Source organism: Bombina bombina, chromosome 3 (assembly GCF_027579735.1).
Source record: "Bombina bombina isolate aBomBom1 chromosome 3, aBomBom1.pri, whole genome shotgun sequence".
Lineage (NCBI taxonomy): Eukaryota > Metazoa > Chordata > Amphibia > Anura > Bombinatoridae > Bombina > Bombina bombina.
In genome coordinates, this window is record NC_069501.1 from 789,047,501 (window position 1) to 789,068,181 (window position 20,681).

At 38.8% G+C, this 20,681-nt stretch overlaps 1 protein-coding gene across 1 annotated transcript in view; it reads right to left on the minus strand.

Annotated features, from left to right (window-relative positions):
- Window positions 1-20,681, minus strand: part of EIF5B (eukaryotic translation initiation factor 5B) — a 411,763-nt gene that overhangs the window by 57,760 nt on the left and 333,322 nt on the right. Inside the window, exons 16-21 of the mRNA XM_053707685.1 lie at window positions 2,900-3,082; window positions 2,657-2,818; window positions 2,342-2,473; window positions 2,123-2,254; window positions 1,434-1,510; window positions 1,038-1,202 (exon numbers count right to left, since the gene is read on the minus strand). Of these exons, the coding sequence (XP_053563660.1) occupies window positions 1,038-1,202; window positions 1,434-1,510; window positions 2,123-2,254; window positions 2,342-2,473; window positions 2,657-2,818; window positions 2,900-3,082 (851 nt within the window). The remainder of the gene's footprint in view (window positions 1-1,037; window positions 1,203-1,433; window positions 1,511-2,122; window positions 2,255-2,341; window positions 2,474-2,656; window positions 2,819-2,899; window positions 3,083-20,681) is intronic.

Genomic DNA, 20,681 nt, shown 5'->3' on the forward strand with positions numbered 1-20,681 from the left:
CGATCTGAAAAGGGAGGTAAGAGATGAATCTCTACGACCGATAACAGAGAACCTATGAAATAGACCCCGTAGAAGGAGATCACTGCATTCAAATAGGCAATACTCTCCTCACATCCCTCTGACATTCACTGCACGCTGAGAGGAAAACCGGGCTCCAACTTGCTGCGGAGCGCATATCAACGTAGAATCTAGCACAAACTTACTTCACCACCTCCATAGGAGGCAAAGTTTGTAAAAACTGAATTGTGGGTGTGGTGAGGGGTGTATTTATAGGCATTTTGAGGTTTGGGAAACTTTGCCCCTCCTGGTAGGAATGTATATCCCATACGTCACTAGCTCATGGACTCTTGCTAATTACATGAAAGAAAACTCTTTATTGAAGAATCTAAACTAACACCTCACTTTACCTGCTTCCTATCACTAACGTAGGCAAAGAGAATGACTGGAGTGGGAAGGAAGGGAGGAGCTATTTAACAGCTCTGCTGTGGTGCTCTTTGCCGCTTCCTGCTGACCAGGAAGTGAATATCCCATAAGTAATGAAGATGATCCATGGACTCATCGTGTCTTTAAGAAGAAAATTAAAGCAATGATTTAAAAAAAAAAAATACAAAAAAATAATAAACAAACAAGACAAGACAAAAAAAAAATGATAATTATGAATGCTTTATAACTTTCTCATAAGTAAGTGCAATGCCTCACCAAAACCAATGAGAAACCTGTGTGGTCTCAGTATACCTTCCAAGCACAACAGAGTCTTGAGGAAATAAAATAAATACTAAATTTGAATAATAATTAATTATAGCTTGATTAACCTGTGAAAATAAGATGACTTGCCTCTTACATAACCTAATTTGGATTGAGATTTCCAGTTCTCAACAACTCAAAAGCATAAAGTGGCACAAAAAGGTATTGAATATATCTATGTTGTGTGATATTTACCTTATTCCCTGCTCATACCAACAACCAAGATATACCTGTACACATGACAGATCTGATTTATTTCAGCACTGTACCCTGGATGTAGGCACATCACTTACTTAAACTCCTCTTGCTTTTGCTTCTTGTAGTCCTGTCTGTACTTTGTAAAGGCATCAAATAAATGGTAGATGATTTCTGCACTAAAAATACGAACTCCTAAACTATCAGCCATGTCCTGGGCATCTCGTTCAATTCTTACGTCAAAAGCTAAGATCACAGCATACCTGTAAAGAAAATAAATGATGAAGTAAAACAATACAATCCCCTAGGCAGAAGGCAAAAAAAAATAAAAATAGGGTAGATGGTGAATTACACTACATCGGGCTTTACCCAGAGCTGCTTGAGTAATCCTAGGATTACCCCGATTTCTGACATTACTCATAACACATATTTTTTTTATTTATTTTTTAAAAAAAAAACATAACCCCCACCCCCCCTACACACACACAACTTACTGAGGATCATGTTCCAACATCACTGACGCTTTCATTACATCTTTTCTGTGAACAGGACCTATGTTTATTCCAGCATACTGTTGAAGAAAACATTGGTTTATAATATTTAATCAGGAGACACATGTTCTGCAAAAAAGTCAAAACATTCTCCATAAATCTACATTATTAAAGCTCCATTAATACACAGAAAAAAATAAATATTGCAATAAAAAAGGATTATTATTAAAAGGTATATGAAACCAATTTTTTTCTTTCAGGATTCAGATAGAGCATGCAGTTGTAAGCAACTTTCTAATTTACTCCTATTAAAAAATGTTCTTCATTCTCTTGGTATCTTTATTTGAAAAAAACAGGTATGTAACCTTAGGAGCCAGCCCATTTTTGGTTCACCACCTGGGTAGCACTTGCTGATTGGTAGTAAAAGGTCAATTTAAAATAAAGATACCAAGAGAACGAAGAAATAGGAGTAAATGAGCAATTTGCTTAAAATCGCATGCTCTATCTGAATCATGAAAGAAAAAATTGTGTTTCATATCCCTTTAATAAAAAAACTAAAAAAACATTAAAGCAGATGAATAAAAACAATAGGACACAAATTCAGTAGTGTGCTGACAGTAAAATATGGTTTGATGTACTTCTATGAATAACATGGCTAAAAACATGCCCTACAAAGAAAGGGTTAAACTTACTGGCACTTCTGAGGTTTTCAAGAATTCAAGTAAAGCCTCCAAGGAGCCCAATGTCGAAGCTTGTACATAAACGCCCTTCTCTTCTAATTTGATAGCATTCAGTGTTTGCTTTAATTCATGAATTAATTCATCCTTTCAAATATAAAACAAACAAACGTTAACAATAGATGAGCTTATAGACTTAGAAAAGCTTTTAAACATTTTTAAAAATCTACTTACTCTAAGGACAGGGATTTCATCTTCTTTGTGAGCAACGAGAAGTGGCAAACCAGCTAGAGCTTTCTCTAAGTCCTTTCCAAGGATCTTCACACCCTGTGCTGCTAATACTTCTTTGTGTTTTTCATATTGATTCTAAAACAATAGGTATTTTAGCAAAGTGTTAACATTAACCTTTTTTCCCCACAGCAACTCCTTTCTTTAACCCATGCTTTAACAACATAGTATAAAATATTAGGTAGTATTTAAGATATATTTTATACCACAGTGCATAAACAAACAGTAACAATGCAAAAAGTAAACTGTAAATTGATTTACCTTTACTCTTAATTCTTTCATTGGTGGTGGTAGCAAAAGGCCTCTGATCTGTGTTACAATTGGACCTTCCACACCTGCAACTAGAACAGTATCACCTTCCCTCAGACGCCCATTGATCAAGATTACATCAATTGTAGTACCCATGCCTGGAAGGGCTTTTACCTAGAAGAAACAACAAAAGATTGAAAACAAAATCCTAGCAAGCGGCAGTTAATTAAAATTTACAAACCAGCTACCACTTACCTCCATAACCTGGGCCCTTAGCTCATCAGAATGAGCTAACCTTTTATTTAGCATTGTCTGGGTCAGCTCGACAAGAAGAGCTATCAGATTACCCATGCCATCTCCTGTATGAGCAGAAGTTGGAACAAGAGACACAAATGTACGAGGGTCCTTATTCTCATGGAATAAAGCAGCATTCAAGCCCTTGAAAGAAAAACAACAAACATATTACAAAACTACTATACAAATAAATATTTAATTAGCATATTTGATACTGTAATCATTTTACTGCATTTAAAAGCAGATTATAAAAAAATGTTCTACCAGAAGAAGAAAAATTTAAAAAAAAAATAAAATAAAAAATAATCACAATTTATGCTTATCTAATAAATTAATTTGTTTCTTGGTGGCAAGAGTCCACAAGTCCTTACTGTTGGAAATTCCAAACCTGGCCACCAGTAGGAGGCAACAACACCCTACACCACTCCCACTTCCCTGTACCTCCCAGACTATTGTATAGCCAAGTAGAAAGAGAAACAGAAAGTAGGAAGGACAAAGTAGGGTAAATAAGATGCAAACTAGAACTGCCACCAACTAGAAAGAAACAAAACAAACTTGGGCGGTTCTCGTGTACTCTCACCCCCAAGAAAGAAATAAATTTATTAGGTAAGCATGAATTCTTTTTTAAGGTGGTGAGAGTCCACAAGTCCTTACTTTTTTTTAGTCCACAAAAAATGGGTGGAACAAAAATAAATGCAGGCACCCATTTACCAGACACTAAGGCCTGAAAAACCTTTGTGCCAAAGGTGGCCTCAGCAGAGGCAAACAAATCAAAACAATAAAATTTAGCAAAAAAAGTGTGCAAGAACGAGCAAGTTGCTGCTTTGCAAATCTGACACACTGAAGCCTCATTCTTAAATGCCCAGGAAGTAGAAACTGATTGAGTAGAATGAGCTGTATGACTAAAAGGAGGAGATTGTCCCGCCTCCAAGTAAGATTTATGAATCAAACTATTTAACCAAGAGGCTAGCGAAGCAGCAATAGATTCCGGACACGTTTTCCCAAGAGATGTACAAATAAACTTAAGGATTGTGTAAACCGTCTAGTAGCTTGCAGATAATATTTAAAATCTCTAACCAAATCCAAATTATGCAACAACAATTCCTTTGAATTCTTTGGTTTTAGACATAATGAATGAACTACAATCTCCTGGTTAATATTCTCTTTGGGCAAAAAACTATAATGCGTAAAAGTACCACCTTATGGTCATGGAAAACAAGATATGGCACTTCACAAGAGAGGATATCAATTGTACTCACAAACCCAGATGCACATCTAGTGCAATAATAAGCGGACCAAGGCTTCGGAGCCGCTCGGCTGACTCAGTCAACTAGTGTCGACCTGCAAAGGAACACGTCCTCAAAGGAATGTCAATCCATGTAGAATCCGATAATCCAAACTAGAGCAGGGTGTGTTTGAATAAAAGTAGACTTTATTAAAATCAATTAAAATGCAGGAAACACAACGAGTTTCTCAGCACATACGCTGTTTCATCAGGTTGTAATATTCCTTCACAACCCAGCTCTAGATATACCTACAGACAACCAATTACAAGTGTGAATCATGGCACACCCCCAAAATAACACACCTTATTGGGCCATTGATCGGCATCTAAGTTATAAATCCACATCTGTGTTCGTTTAGTATATGCACAATAAAAGATTGAGATGATAATACACCCACTAATGCATCGCATACGATTGGACACAGAGGCCGGTAAATGGGCCAATCACACAAAAGTGTGTGTTGATATTATTATTCAGGTCCGAACATAAAGGCAAAAGCTGATGCTTGATTTAAAAGATTATGATATTAAAAAAGGTTATTTAATTAGGGTATTTAATCATCAAAAGTGCTAAAACGGCTAATTCTATCAGATCGGGACCAAAATAATACCACGTATCTGAAGAGATGCACGAGCGTCACCATATCCAATAGGAATTCAGGATATTACACACCCACAACAGTGGGTCCGTCTAATAAATTCAGAATGCCAGTATGACAAGCCGATAAAAGAGAAAAATAAAAAAAGAATACAACACCTGCTTATGCCGTTATTTTCAAGACAGAACAAGCAATATTATTCTGACTTTTATAATATGAATTGTGGCTTTCACAACATAAAAATATAATTAGCAGTCCCCACTAGGATCAATGAAATTGAACCCAATAGGAAGAAATAAACTCAAATCGTGAATAACAGGACAAAACAACAACAGTATAAATAATAATGATATTAGAAATTCAACTAACAGGTTAATTATTTATATATATCTAAAAAAAGATTCACGGATCACAAGAGTGAACTATAGACATCATTTGAAACAACCTATTAATAGATAAAGGTTATAATATAAACGAAAATATCATATTCTAAATCGTTCATATTTGAGTCTTAGTATAAACATTGCTAAGATCTAAACAGGTATGTATTAGACCCCCTAACTGTAAAGCATAACATTGCAATATAATACAGCAAACTCTAAGGTCCTAGGAAAGTATCACATATCTATAATCGACCTATCTGAAGGTCTTTACCATATCTAACCAGTAGACTATAACAAGGGATATATTCAATAGGTTGTAATCTATCATAAACATTTCCATATAAATGTATGGGGATAATAGTTCCATCATTAGAGGGAATCTAACTCGAAGCTTAACTAGATATATCCAATCACCCAACAGTAAAGATTGATAAGGATCTGGAAGTCCAATCACACCAAAGAGAGGGAGGGTCACATGCAAGACGCGCAAACAGAAGAATTTAAAATGCCGCCAAATCGATATTTATATTAAGGCCAAAAGGATGAAGGGTCTTCAGTTTGTGTATCCAGTATGTCTCCCTCTGGCGGAGTCTCACAAATCTATTACTCATATATGACTGCTGCACATGTTCTATCGGTATAATTTGATAGCAGTTAGGATTGTGTTTAGATTGGTAATGTCTAATCACACTGTGATTTTTTGTTTTTGGTGACACTACATGAATGTTCGGACCACCTGTGGCTGACCCGTCTAATCGTGCGGCTAATATATTGGACCCCACAGCTACAGGTTAACAAATAAATCACATAGTGAGATGCACATGTTAGTATATCCTTAATGGGATAGCTTTTCTTAGTTATATAAGACGTAAAACTATTCTGACCATGGCCAATATGTTGATACATTTTACAATTTTTAACACAGCATTTGAAGACTCCTCTCCTGGATCTACAGGAGGAGTTGTTTAAAATTCCTCTCCTGGATCTACAGGAGGAGTTGTTTAAAACTTGTCTTTTGAATCTAGGGTTATTTCTACCTAATACACTTGAACAAAAATAGTGAGTGGTTTGATCATTTATATTATTAGTGTTATCATTATTCCTATTAGAATTATTAGTATTTTAAATATTTTTAACAACTCTGCTAGGTGCCAAGATGTTCTTAAGATTAGGTGCCCTCTTGTATACTACAGTAGCTTTCTCTCCAATTAATTCATTTAATATGGGGTCTCTTTTAAGGATTCTCCAGTGTTTATCAAGAGCTTGACGAATTAGTGTGTGATTTGAGTTGTATTGGGTAATAAATCTCACAGTAGGTTTTATAGAGTTAGTGGATTTCTTTCTAGTACTACTACTAAAGTATTCATCTCTATTTTCAGCTCTTGCCCGGAGAAAACCCCTCTCAATTTCAGTAGGATAATGTTTTCCTTTAAACCTCTGTTTGAAGATAAGGCTTTGTTCATCATATTGATCTAGGGAGCTACAATTTTGTCTTATTCTTTTAAACTGTCCGTATGGGACATTACGTTTCCAGGGAAGGTAATGGTTGCTTGAATATTCTAAGTAACTATTACAATCAACCGTCTTGAAGTGTGTGGCACTAGTAATTCCTCCCTGACCATTAAAACACAGATGTAAATCCAAAAAGACTATGTCTTGTTGGTGGGTGGAACTAGTAAAGGTTAAACCTTTATCATTCTTATTTAAATGATCGACAAATTCACATGCTAACTCTTTAGAGCCATCCCAAATAAAGATAAGGTCGTCAATGAACCTACCATAGAATACCAGGTTCGCCCCGAACTTGGAATGATAAATATAATCCTGTTCGAAACACCCCATAAAGAGGTTCGCAAAACTAGGGGCGAACCTGGTACTCATGGCGGTTCCTTTGACTTGTAAGTAAAAATTATATTGAAATAGGAAATAATTGTGTTTCAAAATAAACAAAATTAATTGGAGAATAAACTGTTTTTGTAGAGGGGGAATATACCAATCATCTTCCAAAAATCTGGAGACAGCCTCTATCCCCAGATGATGAAGGATATTTGAATAAAGTGCCTGTACATCACAGGTGATCCATAATGGACTGCCAGATATCACTATATTACCCAATTTCTTCAACAAATCCGAAGAATCTCTAATGTAGGAATCTAAACCCACTACATATTTCTGAAGATAAGTCTACCTATGCAGAGACATTGTCCGTTATAGACTCCTTATGCCCGCAATTATCTGCCTGCCCGGGGGATTCAACACATCCTTATGAATTTTGGGCAGGTGGTAATAGAAGGCACAGTTGGGTTCCTTGGAAATCAAAAATTATTTTTCTTGTTTAGACACAATCCCATCCTGAAATGCAAAATTAATCAGGTTAGTGAGAGTTTTAATATAAGGGGCGGTGGGATCCCCCCTCAGAGGCACAGTAGGATCAATCTTTTTAATATCATAATCTTTTAAATCAAGCATCAGCTTTTGCATTTATGTTCGGACCTGAATAATAATATCAACACACACTTTTGTGTGATTGGTCCATTTACCGGCCTCTGTGTCCAATCATATGCGGTGCATTAGTGAGTGTATTATCTCAATCTTTTATTGGTCTTGTGCATATACTAAACGAACACAGATGTGGATTTATAACTTAGATGCCGATCAATGGCCCAATAAGGTGTGTTATTTTGGGGGGGGGGGGGGGGGTGCCATGATTCACACTTGTAATTGGTTGTCTGTAAGTATATCTAGAGCTGAGTTGTAAAGGAATATTACAACCTGATGAAACAGCGTATGTGCAGAGAAACGCGTTGTGTTTCCTGTATTTTAATTGATTTTAATAAAGTCTACTTTTATTCAAACACACCCTGCTCTAGTTTGGATTATCGGATTCTACCTGGATTGACATTCCTTTGAGGACGTGTTCCTTTGCAGGTCGACTCTAGTTGACTGAGTCAGCCGAGCGGCTCCGAAGCCTTGTTCCGCTGATTATTACACTAGATGTACACCTGGGTTTGTGAGTACAATTGATATCTACTTTTGTCTTTTCACACTTGCATCTACGATACCACACTATTGGGCGCCTCTTTTCTTTTCCTTTCTTAGGAACTGGCATCTATTGTTATCGTCTATCTCACAAGAGAGCTGCCTTCTACTGTGTTTCTTTGTGAAATTGACTCCAAGCTACCAACTGAAATATTGTGACTACTACAAGGAAAACCATAGACAAATCACTTTCTATATATTATAACTCATTTTTGAGTCACGAATCCTCACTGTATATATTATAATTTATTTATTTTTATTTTTGAGTCACGAATCCTTCATTGCACTGATTATATAGTTGATGTAAGCAATCACGAAATTATTATCTTGCACTATTAATTTATTCATCACTCAATTATACTTTTTATTACTTATTTAAGATTATTATTTATATCATCAATTTGTTCATCACCAATTATTTGTTATTTATTGGCGCACTCAGGTTACAGTTTTTGATCTGCTTTACTGTAGTTTTATACTTCACAAGAGAGCAGACAATTCCGATTCTTTCTTGGTAGAGTAAATGACAAAAAAAATCATACTTTCCAGGACAATAATTGAATGTCCAATTCATGCATAGGAGCGTGTAAAACTCTCAAAACCAAGTTGAAATCATGGGGGGGAGGCAGTTGGTTTCATAACCGGTCTAATTCTGAATAAAACCAGGACAAAAGATTGAATATCTGGAAACCAAGAACTATGGAATATCACAAAGAGCAGAAATGTGACCTTTCTAAGTACTAGCTGACAACCTCTTATCCAGACCATCCAGAAGGAATTTAGGAACTCTTGGAATTCTAAACTAATGCCAACAAAAAAACTCTTTCAACACAGTATGAAAGATAAATCTTCCATATTTTAGGATTAACCTTCCTAGTAACAGGTTTACGAGCCTTTAAGAAAGAATTAACTGTTCAATCTCCAAGCAGTCTAAGTGAGAGATAGAGTATTTTGATGAAAGAAGTGTCCTTACGATAACAGATCTGGACATCGAAGAAGACACCATAGTGAAAAACTGGACATTTGAACCGGACCTGCATACAAAGTTATGAGTGGCCATGGTGGAACTATTAGAATGGCTGATGTGTGTTCCTGCTTGAGATGAGCAATTACTCTCAAAAGGAGTTCAATTGGAGGAAATAAATAAACTAGGTGAAACGACCAAGGAACTGATAAAGCATCTCTCAGTTTGACTTCAGGGTCTCTGGACCTTGCCCCATACCTGGGAAGCCATCAAGTCTATATCCAGCAGACCCCAATGCTGAACAAACTGATCCTGATTGAGAGACTACACCACTGAATGCAGAGCTTGATGACTCAAGTAATCCACCTCCCAATTGTTGACCTCTGGAATATGGATTGATGAAATTGTACACTGATGGGACTCTGTTCATGATAAAATGCGAAAGATACTTCTTTCATTGCTAGAACACTGCAAATACCTCTCCTTAGTGATTGATGCAGGCTACCGCAGTTATGTTGTCTGATTGAAAACAAATATATAGTACCGCTCTGAGAGAAGACCAGGCCCGGAGAGCTCGGAAAATCTCTCAAAGTTCTATAACATTGATTGGTAATCTTGCCTCCTGAGGAGACAAAACTCCCTGCAATCTCCGAGACCCCCAGCCCACTCCCCAACCTGAGAAACACGTGTCTGTGCTTATTTCCAATGAGTTACTGTACGAAGAAATTACATTCCATGTGAGATAGCCTAGTGAGATGTCCACCAAGATAGGGATTGCTTTACTAAAGGATCCACCCAAATTATCTGAGAGATGATTGCAATTCCATTCTATTGGCACAACATGCAGAACTGAAGAGGACACAGTTGAAAACAAGTAAAAGGGATGACATCTGAGGCCACAACTATCAAATCCAATACCTCCATACATTAGGCCACTGAAGGATGAGTCAGGGACAAGTTTAAAGCTTGAGCTTGTGTTGCACTGTAAACTACAGAAACATAGCAACAGAGTCTACAATCACCCCCCAAAACACCCCTAAAATTTAGGAATCCATAACATTTGGGATATATATCCAGCCACTGTGAGGAGGCCAAAAACACACACACAAGCTTTAATCCCTACCACCTCCCCTCCCCAATTAGTTTAATTTATAGCCAAGCAGAGAAAGAAGTCAGATAGGTAAATCAAAAACATCAAAACAGTAAAATTTGTAGAATGTGTGGAGAGAAGACCATGTTGCAGCTTTGCAAATCTGCTCCAGGAATGCATAATTTTTTGAAGGTCCATGAAGTAGTAATTGCTTTGGTAGAATGAGCTGTAATGTGCTTATGCTGAGACTTTCCTGCCACCATGTAAGCTTTGTGAATGACCTGTTTGAGCCAAGAAGCTAAGGTTACCGCCATAGCCTTCTGACCTTTACGGGAACAAGAATTATGAACAAAATAAACCAGAACTTTGTCTGAAATCTTAAGTAGCTTGAAGATAAAACTAACACTCTAACAACATCAAAATTATGAAAAATCCGTTCCTTAAAGTTAGAATGACCCTGACAGAATTAAAGAACAACTGGTTTATATTTACTGAGGGGTTTATATTTACTGAGGAAACAACATCTGGAAGAAAATCATACTTTGTACGAAGAACTGCTTTATCCTTGTGGAAAACCAGAAAAGGAGAGTCACAAGATAAAGCAGATAACTCAGAGACTCTTCTAGCTGAAGAAATAGCTAGCATAAACATCACTTTCCAGGAAAATACCTTGATATCCAAGTTCTGTATAGCATTGTTTCTAAACCACAGTCCTCAAGTACCACAGACAGGCCAGGTTTTCATTATAGCTGAACCAGTGCACAAATGAAATAATTAGCTTATAGGTGAGAGCAGGTTAGTAACATTGTATTAGTGATCAATTGATTACTTCACATGTGCACTGATTCCGCTATAATGAAAACCTGGACTGTTGGGGGGTACTTGAGGACCGTGGTTGAAAAACATAATTTATGTAAGAACTTACCTGATAAATTCATTTCTTTCATATTAGCAAGAGTCCATGAGCTAGTGACGTATGGGATATACATTCCTACCAGGAGGGGCAAAGTTTCCCAAACCTCAAAATGCCTATAAATACACCCCTCACCACACCCACAATTCAGTTTAACGAATAGCCAAGAAGTGGGGTGATAAAAAAGTGCGAAAGCATATAAAATAAGGAATTGGAATAATTGTGCTTAATACAAAATCATAACCACCACAAAAAAAGGGCGGGCCTCATGGACTCTTGCTAATATGAAAGAAATGAATTTATCAGGTAAGTTCTTACATAAATTATGTTTTCTTTCATGTAATTAGCAAGAGTCCATGAGCTAGTGACGTATGGGATAATGATTACCCAAGATGTGGATCTTTCCACACAAGAGTCACTAGAGAGGGAGGGATAAAATAAAGACAGCCAATTCCTGCTGAAAATAATCCACACCCAAAATAAAGTTTAATGAAAAACATAAGCAGAAGATTCAAACTGAAACCGCTGCCTGAAGTACTTTTCTACCAAAAACTGCTTCAGAAGAAGAAAACACATCAAAATGGTGGAATTTAGTAAAAGTATGCAAAGAGGACCAAGTTGCTGCTTTGCAAATCTGATCAACCGAAGCTTCATTCCTAAACGCCCAGGAAGTAGAAACTGACCTAGTAGAATGAGCTGTAATCCTCTGAGGCGGAGTTTTACCCGACTCAACATAGGCAAGATGAATTAAAGATTTCAACCAAGATGCCAAAGAAATGGCAGAAGCTTTCTGGCCTTTTCTAGAACCGGAAAAGATAACAAATAGACTAGAAGTCTTTCGGAAAGATTTAGTAGCTTCAACATAATATTTCAAAGCTCTAACAACATCCAAAGAATGCAACGATTTCTCCTTAGAATTCTTAGGATTAGGACATAATGAAGGAACCACAATTTCTCTACTAATGTTGTTGGAATTCACAACTTTAGGTAAAAATTCAAAAGAAGTTCGCAACACCGCCTTATCCTGATGAAAAATCAGAAAAGGAGACTCACAAGAAAGAGCAGATAATTCAGAAACTCTTCTGGCAGAAGAGATGGCCAAAAGGAACAAAACTTTCCAAGAAAGTAATTTAATGTCCAATGAATGCATAGGTTCAAATGGAGGAGCTTGAAGAGCCCCCAGAACCAAATTCAAACTCCAAGGAGGAGAAATTGACTTAATGACAGGCTTTATACGAACCAAAGCTTGTACAAAACAATGAATATCAGGAAGAATAGCAATCTTTCTGTGAAAAAGAACAGAAAGAGCAGAGATTTGTCCTTTCAAGGAACTTGCGGACAAACCCTTATCTAAACCATCCTGAAGAAACTGTAATATTCTCGGTATTCTAAAAGAATGCCAAGAAAAATGATGAGAAAGACACCAAGAAATATAAGTCTTCCAGACTCTATAATATATCTCTCTAGATACAGATTTACGAGCCTGTAACATAGTATTAATCACAGAGTCAGAGAAACCTCTTTGACCAAGAATCAAGCGTTCAATCTCCATACCTTTAAATTTAAGGATTTCAGATCCTGATGGAAAAAAGGACCTTGAGACAGAAGGTCTGGTCTTAACGGAAGAGTCCACGGTTGGCAAGAGGCCATCCGGACAAGATCCGCATACCAAAACCTGTGAGGCCATGCCGGAGCTACCAGCAGAACAAACGAGCATTCCTTCAGAATCTTGGAGATTACTCTTGGAAGAAGAACTAGAGGCGGAAAGATATAGGCAGGATGATACTTCCAAGGAAGTGATAATGCATCCACTGCCTCCGCCTGAGGATCCCAGGTTCTGGACAGATACCTGGGAAGTTTCTTGTTTAGATGAGACGCCATCAGATCTATTTCTGGAAGTTCCCACATTTGAACAATCTGAAGAAATACCTCTGGGTGAAGAGACCATTCGCCCGGATGCAACGTTTGGCGACTGAGATAATCCGCTTCCCAATTGTCTATACCTGGGATATGAACCGCAGAGATTAGACAGGAGCTGGATTCCGCCCAAACCAAAATTCGAGATACTTCTTTCATAGCCAGAGGACTGTGAGTCCCTCCTTGATGATTGATGTATGCCACAGTTGTGACATTGTCTGTCTGAAAACAAATGAACGATTCTCTCTTCAGAAGAGGCCAAAACTGAAGAGCTCTGAAAATTGCACGGAGTTCCAAAATATTGATCGGTAATCTCACCTCCTGAGATTCCCAAACTCCTTGTGCCGTCAGAGACCCCCACACAGCTCCCCAACCTGTGAGACTTGCATCTGTTGAAATTACAGTCCAGGTCGGAAGCACAAAAGAAGCCCCCTGAATTAAACGATGGTGATCTGTCCACCACGTTAGAGAGTGTCGAACAATCGGTTTTAAAGATATTAATTGAGATATCTTCGTGTAATCCTTGCACCATTGATTCAGCATACAGAGCTGAAGAGGTCGCATGTGAAAACGAGCAAAGGGGATCGCGTCCGATGCAGCAGTCATAAGACCTAGAATTTCCATGCATAAGGCTACCGAAGGGAATGATTGTGACTGAAGGTTTCGACAAGCTGCAATCAATTTTAGACGTCTCTTGTCTGTTAAAGACAGAGTCATGGACACTGAATCTATCTGGAAACCCAGAAAGGTTACCCTTGTCTGAGGAATCAATGAACTTTTTGGTAAATTGATCCTCCAACCATGATCTTGAAGAAACAACACAAGTCGATTCGTATGAGATTCTGCTAAATGTAAAGACTGAGCAAGTACCAAGATATCGTCCAAATAAGGAAATACCACAATACCCTGTTCTCTGAATACAGACAGAAGGGCACCGAGAACCTTTGAAAAAATTCTTGGAGCTGTAGCTAGGCCAAACGGTAGAGCCACAAACTGGTAATGTTTGTCCAGAAAAGAGAATCTCAGGAACTGATAATGATCTGGATGAATCGGAATATGCAGATATGCATCCTGTAAATCTATTGTGGACATATAATTCCCTTGCTGAACAAAAGGCAAGATAGTCCTTACAGTTACCATCTTGAACGTTGGTATCCTTACATAACGATTCAATATTTTTAGATCCAGAACTGGTCTGAAGGAATTCTCCTTCTTTGGTACAATGAAGAGATTTGAATAAAACCCCATCCCATGTTCCGGAACTGGAACTGGCATAATTACTCCAGCCAACTCTAGATCTGAAACACAATTCAGAAATGCTTGAGCTTTCACTGGATTTACTGGGACACGGGAAAGAAAAAATCTCTTTGCAGGAGGTCTCATCTTGAAACCAATTCTGTACCCTTCTGAAACAATGTTCTGAATCCAAAGATTGTGAACAGAATTGATCCAAATTTCTTTGAAAAAACGTAACCTGCCCCCTACCAGCTGAGCTGGAATGAGGGCCGCACCTTCATGTGGACTTAGAAGCAGGCTTTGCCTTTCTAGCAGGCTTGGATTTATTCCAGACTGGAGATGGTTTCCAAACTGAAACTGCTCCTGAGGATGAAGGATCAGGCTTTTGTTCTTTGTTGAAACGAAAGGAACGAAAACGATTATTAGCCCTGTTTTTACCTTTAGATTTTTTATCCTGTGGTAAAAAAGTTCCTTTCCCACCAGTAACAGTTGAAATAATAGAATCCAACTGAGAACCAAATAATTTGTTACCCTGGAAAGAAATAGAAAGTAGAGTTGATTTAGAAGCCATATCAGCATTCCAAGTCTTAAGCCATAAAGCTCTTCTAGCTAAAATAGCTAGAGACATAAACCTGACATCAACTCTGATAATATCAAAAATGGCATCACAGATAAAATTATTAGCATGCTGAAGAAGAATAATAATATCATGAGAATCATGATTTGTTACTTGTTGCGCTAAAGTTTCCAACCAAAAAGTTGAAGCTGCAGCAACATCAGCCAATGATATAGCAGGTCTAAGAAGATTACCTGAACACAGATAAGCTTTTCTTAGAAAGGATTCAATTTTCCTATCTAAAGGATCTTTAAACGAAGTACCATCTGACGTAGGAATGGTAGTACGTTTAGCAAGGGTAGAAATAGCCCCATCAACTTTAGGGATTTTGTCCCAAAATTCTAACCTGTCAGACGGTACAGGATATAATTGCTTAAAACGTTTAGAAGGAGTAAATGAATTACCCAATTTATCCCATTCTTTGGAAATTACTGCAGAAATAGCATTAGGAACAGGAAAAACTTCTGGAATAACCACAGGAGATTTAAATACCTTATCTAAACGTTTAGAATTAGTATCAAGAGGACCAGAATCCTCTATTTCTAAAGCAATTAATACTTCTTTAAGTAAAGAACGAATAAATTCCATTTTAAATAAATATGAAGATTTATCAGCATCAATCTCTGAAACAGAATCCTCTGAACCAGAAGAGTCATCAGAATCAGAATGATGATGTTCATTTAAAAATTCATCTGTAGGGAGAGAAGTTTTAAAAGATTTTTTACGTTTACTAGAAGGAGAAATAACAGACATAGCCTTCTTGATGGATTCAGAAACAAAATCTCTTATGTTATCAGGAACATTCTGCACCTTAGTTGTTGAAGGAACTGCAACAGACAATGGTACTTTACTAAAGGAAATATTATCTGCATTAACAAGTTTGTCATGACAATTAATACAAACAACAGCCGGAGGAATAGCTACCAAAAGTTTACAGCAGATACACTTAGCTTTGGTAGATCCAGCACTAGACAGCGATTTTCCTGTAGTATCTTCTGACTCAGATGCAACGTGAGACATCTTGCAATATGTAAGAGAAAAAACAACATATAAAGCAAAATTGATCAAATTCCTTAAATGACAGTTTCAGGAATGGGAAAAAATGCCAAAGAACAAGCTTCTAGCAACCAGAAGCAATGAAAAAACATAATTTATGCTTACCTGATAAATTCCTTTCTTCTGTAGTGTGATCAGTCCACGGGTCATCATTACTTCTGGGATATTACTCCTCCCCAACAGGAAGTGCAAGAGGATTCACCCAGCAGAGCTGCATATAGCTCCTCCCCTCTACGTCACTCCCAGTCATTCGACCAAGGACCAACGAGAAAGGAAAAGCCAAGGGTGAAGTGGTGACTGGAGTATAAATTAAAAAATATTTACCTGCCTTAAAAACAGGGCGGGCCGTGGACTGATCACACTACAGAAGAAAGGAATTTATCAGGTAAGCATAAATTATGTTTTCTTCTGTTAAGTGTGATCAGTCCACGGGTCATCATTACTTCTGGGATACCAATAGCAAAGCAAAAGTACACGGATGACGGGAGGGATAGGCAGGCTCTTTATACAGAAGGAACCACTGCCTGAAGAACCTTTCTCCCAAAAATAGCCTCCGATGAAGCAAAAGTGTCAAATTTGTAAAATTTGGAAAAAGTATGAAGCGAAGACCAAGTTGCAGCCTTGCAAATCTGTTCAACAGAGGCCTCATTCTTGAAGGCCCAAGTGGAAGCCACAGCTCTAGTAGAATGAGCTGTAATTCTTTCAGGAGGCTGCTGTCCAGCAGTCTCATAAGCTAAACGAATTATGCTACGAAGCCAAAAAGAAAGAGAGGTAGCGGAAGCTTTTTGACCTCTCCTCTGCCCAGAGTAAATGACAAACAGAGAAGACGTTTGTCGAAATTCCTTAGTTGCCTGTAAGTAAAATTTTAGAGCACGGACTACATCCAGGTTGTGCAGTAGACGTTCCTTCTTTGAAGAAGGATTTGGGCATAAAGAAGGAACAACAATCTCTTGATTGATATTCCTGTTAGTAACTACCTTAGGTAAGAACCCAGGTTTAGTACGCAGGACTACCTTATCCGAATGAAAAATCAAATAAGGAGAATCACAATGTAAGGCTGATAATTCAGAGACTCTTCAAGCCGAGGAAATAGCCATTAAAAATAGAACTTTCCAAGATAACAACTTTATATCAATGGAATGAAGGGGTTCAAACGGAACGCCCTGTAAAACATTAAGAACAAGGTTTAAACTCCATGGTGGAGCAACAGTTTTAAACACAGGCTTAATCCTGGCCAAAGCCTGACAAAAAGCCTGGACGTCAGGAACTTCTGACAGACGTTTGTGTAACAGAATGGACAGAGCTGAGATCTGTCCCTTTAAAGAACTAGCAGATAAACCCTTTTCTAAACCTTCTTGTAGAAAGGACAATATCCTAGGAATCCTAACCTTACTCCAAGAGTAACCTTTGGATTCACACCAATATAGGTATTTACGCCATATCTTATGGTAAATCTTCCTGGTAACAGGTTTCCTAGCCTGTATTAAGGTATCAATAACTGACTCAGAAAACCCACGTCTTGATAAAATCAAGCGTTCAATTTCCAAGCAGTCAGCTTCAGAGAAGTTAGATTTTGATGTTTGAAGGGACCCTGTATCAGAAGGTCCTGTTTCAGAGGTAGAGACCAAGGTGGACAGGATGACATGTCCACCAGGTCTGCATACCAAGTCCTGCGTGGCCACGCAGGTGCTATTAGAATCACTGATGCTCTCTCTTGTTTGATTCTGGCAATCAATCGAGGAAGCAACGGGAAGGGTGGAAACACGTAAGCCATCCTGAAGTCCCAAGGTGCTGTCAGAGCATCTATCAGGACTGCTCCTGGATCCCTGGATCTGGACCCGTAACGAGGAAGCTTGGCGTTCTGTCGAGACGCCATGAGATCTATCTCTGGTTTGCCCCAACGTCGAAGTATTTGGGCAAAGACCTCCGGATGAAGTTCCCACTCCCCCGGATGAAAAGTCTGACGACTTAAGAAATCCGCCTCCCAGTTCTCCACTCCCGGGATGTGGATTGCTGACAGGTGGCAAGAGTGAGACTCTGCCCAGCGAATTATCTTTGATACTTCCATCATAGCTAGGGAGCTTCTTGTCCCTCCCTGATGGTTGATGTAAGCTACAGTCGTGATGTTGTCCGACTGAAACCTGATGAACCCCCGAGTTGTCAACTGGGGCCAAGCCAGGAGGGCATTGAGAACTGCTCTCAATTCCAGAATGTTTATTGGCAGGAGACTCTCCTCCTGACTCCATTGTCCCTGAGCCTTCAGAGAATTCCAGACGGCACCCCAACCTAGAAGGCTGGCGTCTGTTGTTACAATTGTCCAGTCTGGTCTGCTGAATGGCATCCCCCTGGACAGATGTGGCCGAGAAAGCCACCATAGAAGAGAATTTCTGGTCTCTTGATCCAGATTCAGAGAAGGGGATAAGTCTGAGTAATCCCCATTCCACTGACTTAGCATGCACAGTTGCAGTGGTCTGAGGTGTAAGCGTGCAAAGGGTACTATGTCCATTGCCGCTACCATTAAGCCGATTACCTCCATGCATTGAGCCACTGACGGGTGTTGAATGGAATGAAGGGTGCGGCAAGCACTTTGAAGTCTTGTTAGCCTGTCCTCTGTCAGGTAAATCTTCATTTCTACAGAATCTATAAGAGTCCCCAGGAAGGGAACTCTTGTGAGTGGAACGAGTGAACTTTTCTTTTCGTTCACCTTCCATCCATGTGACCTTAGAAATGCCAGCACTAACTCTGTATGAGACTTGGCAGTTTGAAAGCTTGAAGCTTGTATCAGAATGTCGTCTAGGTATGGAGCTACCGAGATTCCCCGCGGTCTTAGTACCGCCAGAAGAGCACCCAGAACCTTTGTGAAGATTCTTGGAGCTGTAGCCAATCCGAATGGAAGAGCCACAAACTGGTAATGCCTGTCTAGGAAGGCAAACCTTAGGTACCGATAATGATCTTTGTGAATCGGTATGTGAAGGTAAGCATCTTTTAAATCTACAGTGGTCATGTACTGACCTTCTTGGATCATAGGTAAAATTGTCCGAATAGTCTCCATCTTGAACGATGGAACTCTTAGGAATTTGTTTAGGATCTTTAAGTCCAGAATTGGTCTGAAAACAGAATTTATGTTTACCTGATAAATTACTTTCTCCAACGGTGTGTCCGGTCCACGGCGTCATCCTTACTTGTGGGATATTCTCTTCCCCAACAGGAAATGGCAAAGAGCCCAGCAAAGCTGGTCACATGATCCCTCCTAGGCTCCGCCTACCCCAGTCATTCGACCGACGTTAAGGAGGAATATTTGCATAGGAGAAACCATATGGTACCGTGGTGACTGTAGTTAAAGAAAATAAATTATCAGACCTGATTAAAAAAACCAGGGCGGGCCGTGGACCGGACACACCGTTGGAGAAAGTAATTTATCAGGTAAACATAAATTCTGTTTTCTCCAACATAGGTGTGTCCGGTCCACGGCGTCATCCTTACTTGTGGGAACCAATACCAAAGCTTTAGGACACGGATGAAGGGAGGGAGCAAATCAGGTCACCTAAATGGAAGGCACCACGGCTTGCAAAACCTTTCTCCCAAAAATAGCCTCAGAAGAAGCAAAAGTATCAAACTTGTAAAATTTGGTAAAAGTGTGCAGTGAAGACCAAGTCGCTGCCCTACATATCTGATCAACAGAAGCCTCGTTCTTGAAGGCCCATGTGGAAGCCACAGCCCTAGTGGAATGAGCCGTGATTCTTTCGGGAGGCTGCCGTCCGGCAGTCTCGTAAGCCAATCTGATGATGCTTTTAATCCAAAAAGAGAGAGAGGTAGAAGTTGCTTTTTGACCTCTCCTTTTACCGGAATAAACAACAAACAAGGAAGATGTTAGTCTAAAATCCTTTGTAGCATCTAAATAGAATTTTAGAGCGCGAACAACATCCAAATTGTGCAACAAACGTTCCTTCTTTGAAACTGGTTTCGGACACAGAGAAGGTACGATAATCTCCTGGTTAATGTTTTTGTTAGAAACAACTTTTGGAAGAAAACCAGGTTTAGTACGTAAAACCACCTTATCTGCATGGAACACCAGATAAGGAGGAGAACACTGCAGAGCAGATAATTCTGAAACTCTTCTAGCAGAAGAAATAGCAACTAAAAACAAAACTTTCCAAGATAATAACTTAATATCAACGGAATGTAAGGGTTCAAACGGAACCCCCTGAAGAACTGAAAGAACTAAGTTGAGACTCCAAGGAGGAGTCAAAGGTTTGTAAACAGGCTTAATTCTAACCAGAGCCTGAACAAAGGCTTGAACATCTGGCACAGCTGCCAGCTTTTTGTGAAGTAACACAGACAAGGCAGAAATCTGTCCCTTCAGGGAACTAGCAGATAATCCTTTTTCCAATCCTTCTTGAAGGAAGGATAGAATCTTAGGAATCTTAACCTTGTCCCAAGGGAATCCTTTAGATTCACACCAACAGATATATTTTTTCCAAATTTTGTGGTAAATCTTTCTAGTTACAGGCTTTCTGGCCTGAACAAGAGTATCGATAACAGAATCTGAGAACCCTCGCTTCGATAAGATCAAGCGTTCAATCTCCAAGCAGTCAGCTGGAGTGAAACCAGATTCGGATGTTCGAACGGACCCTGAACAAGAAGG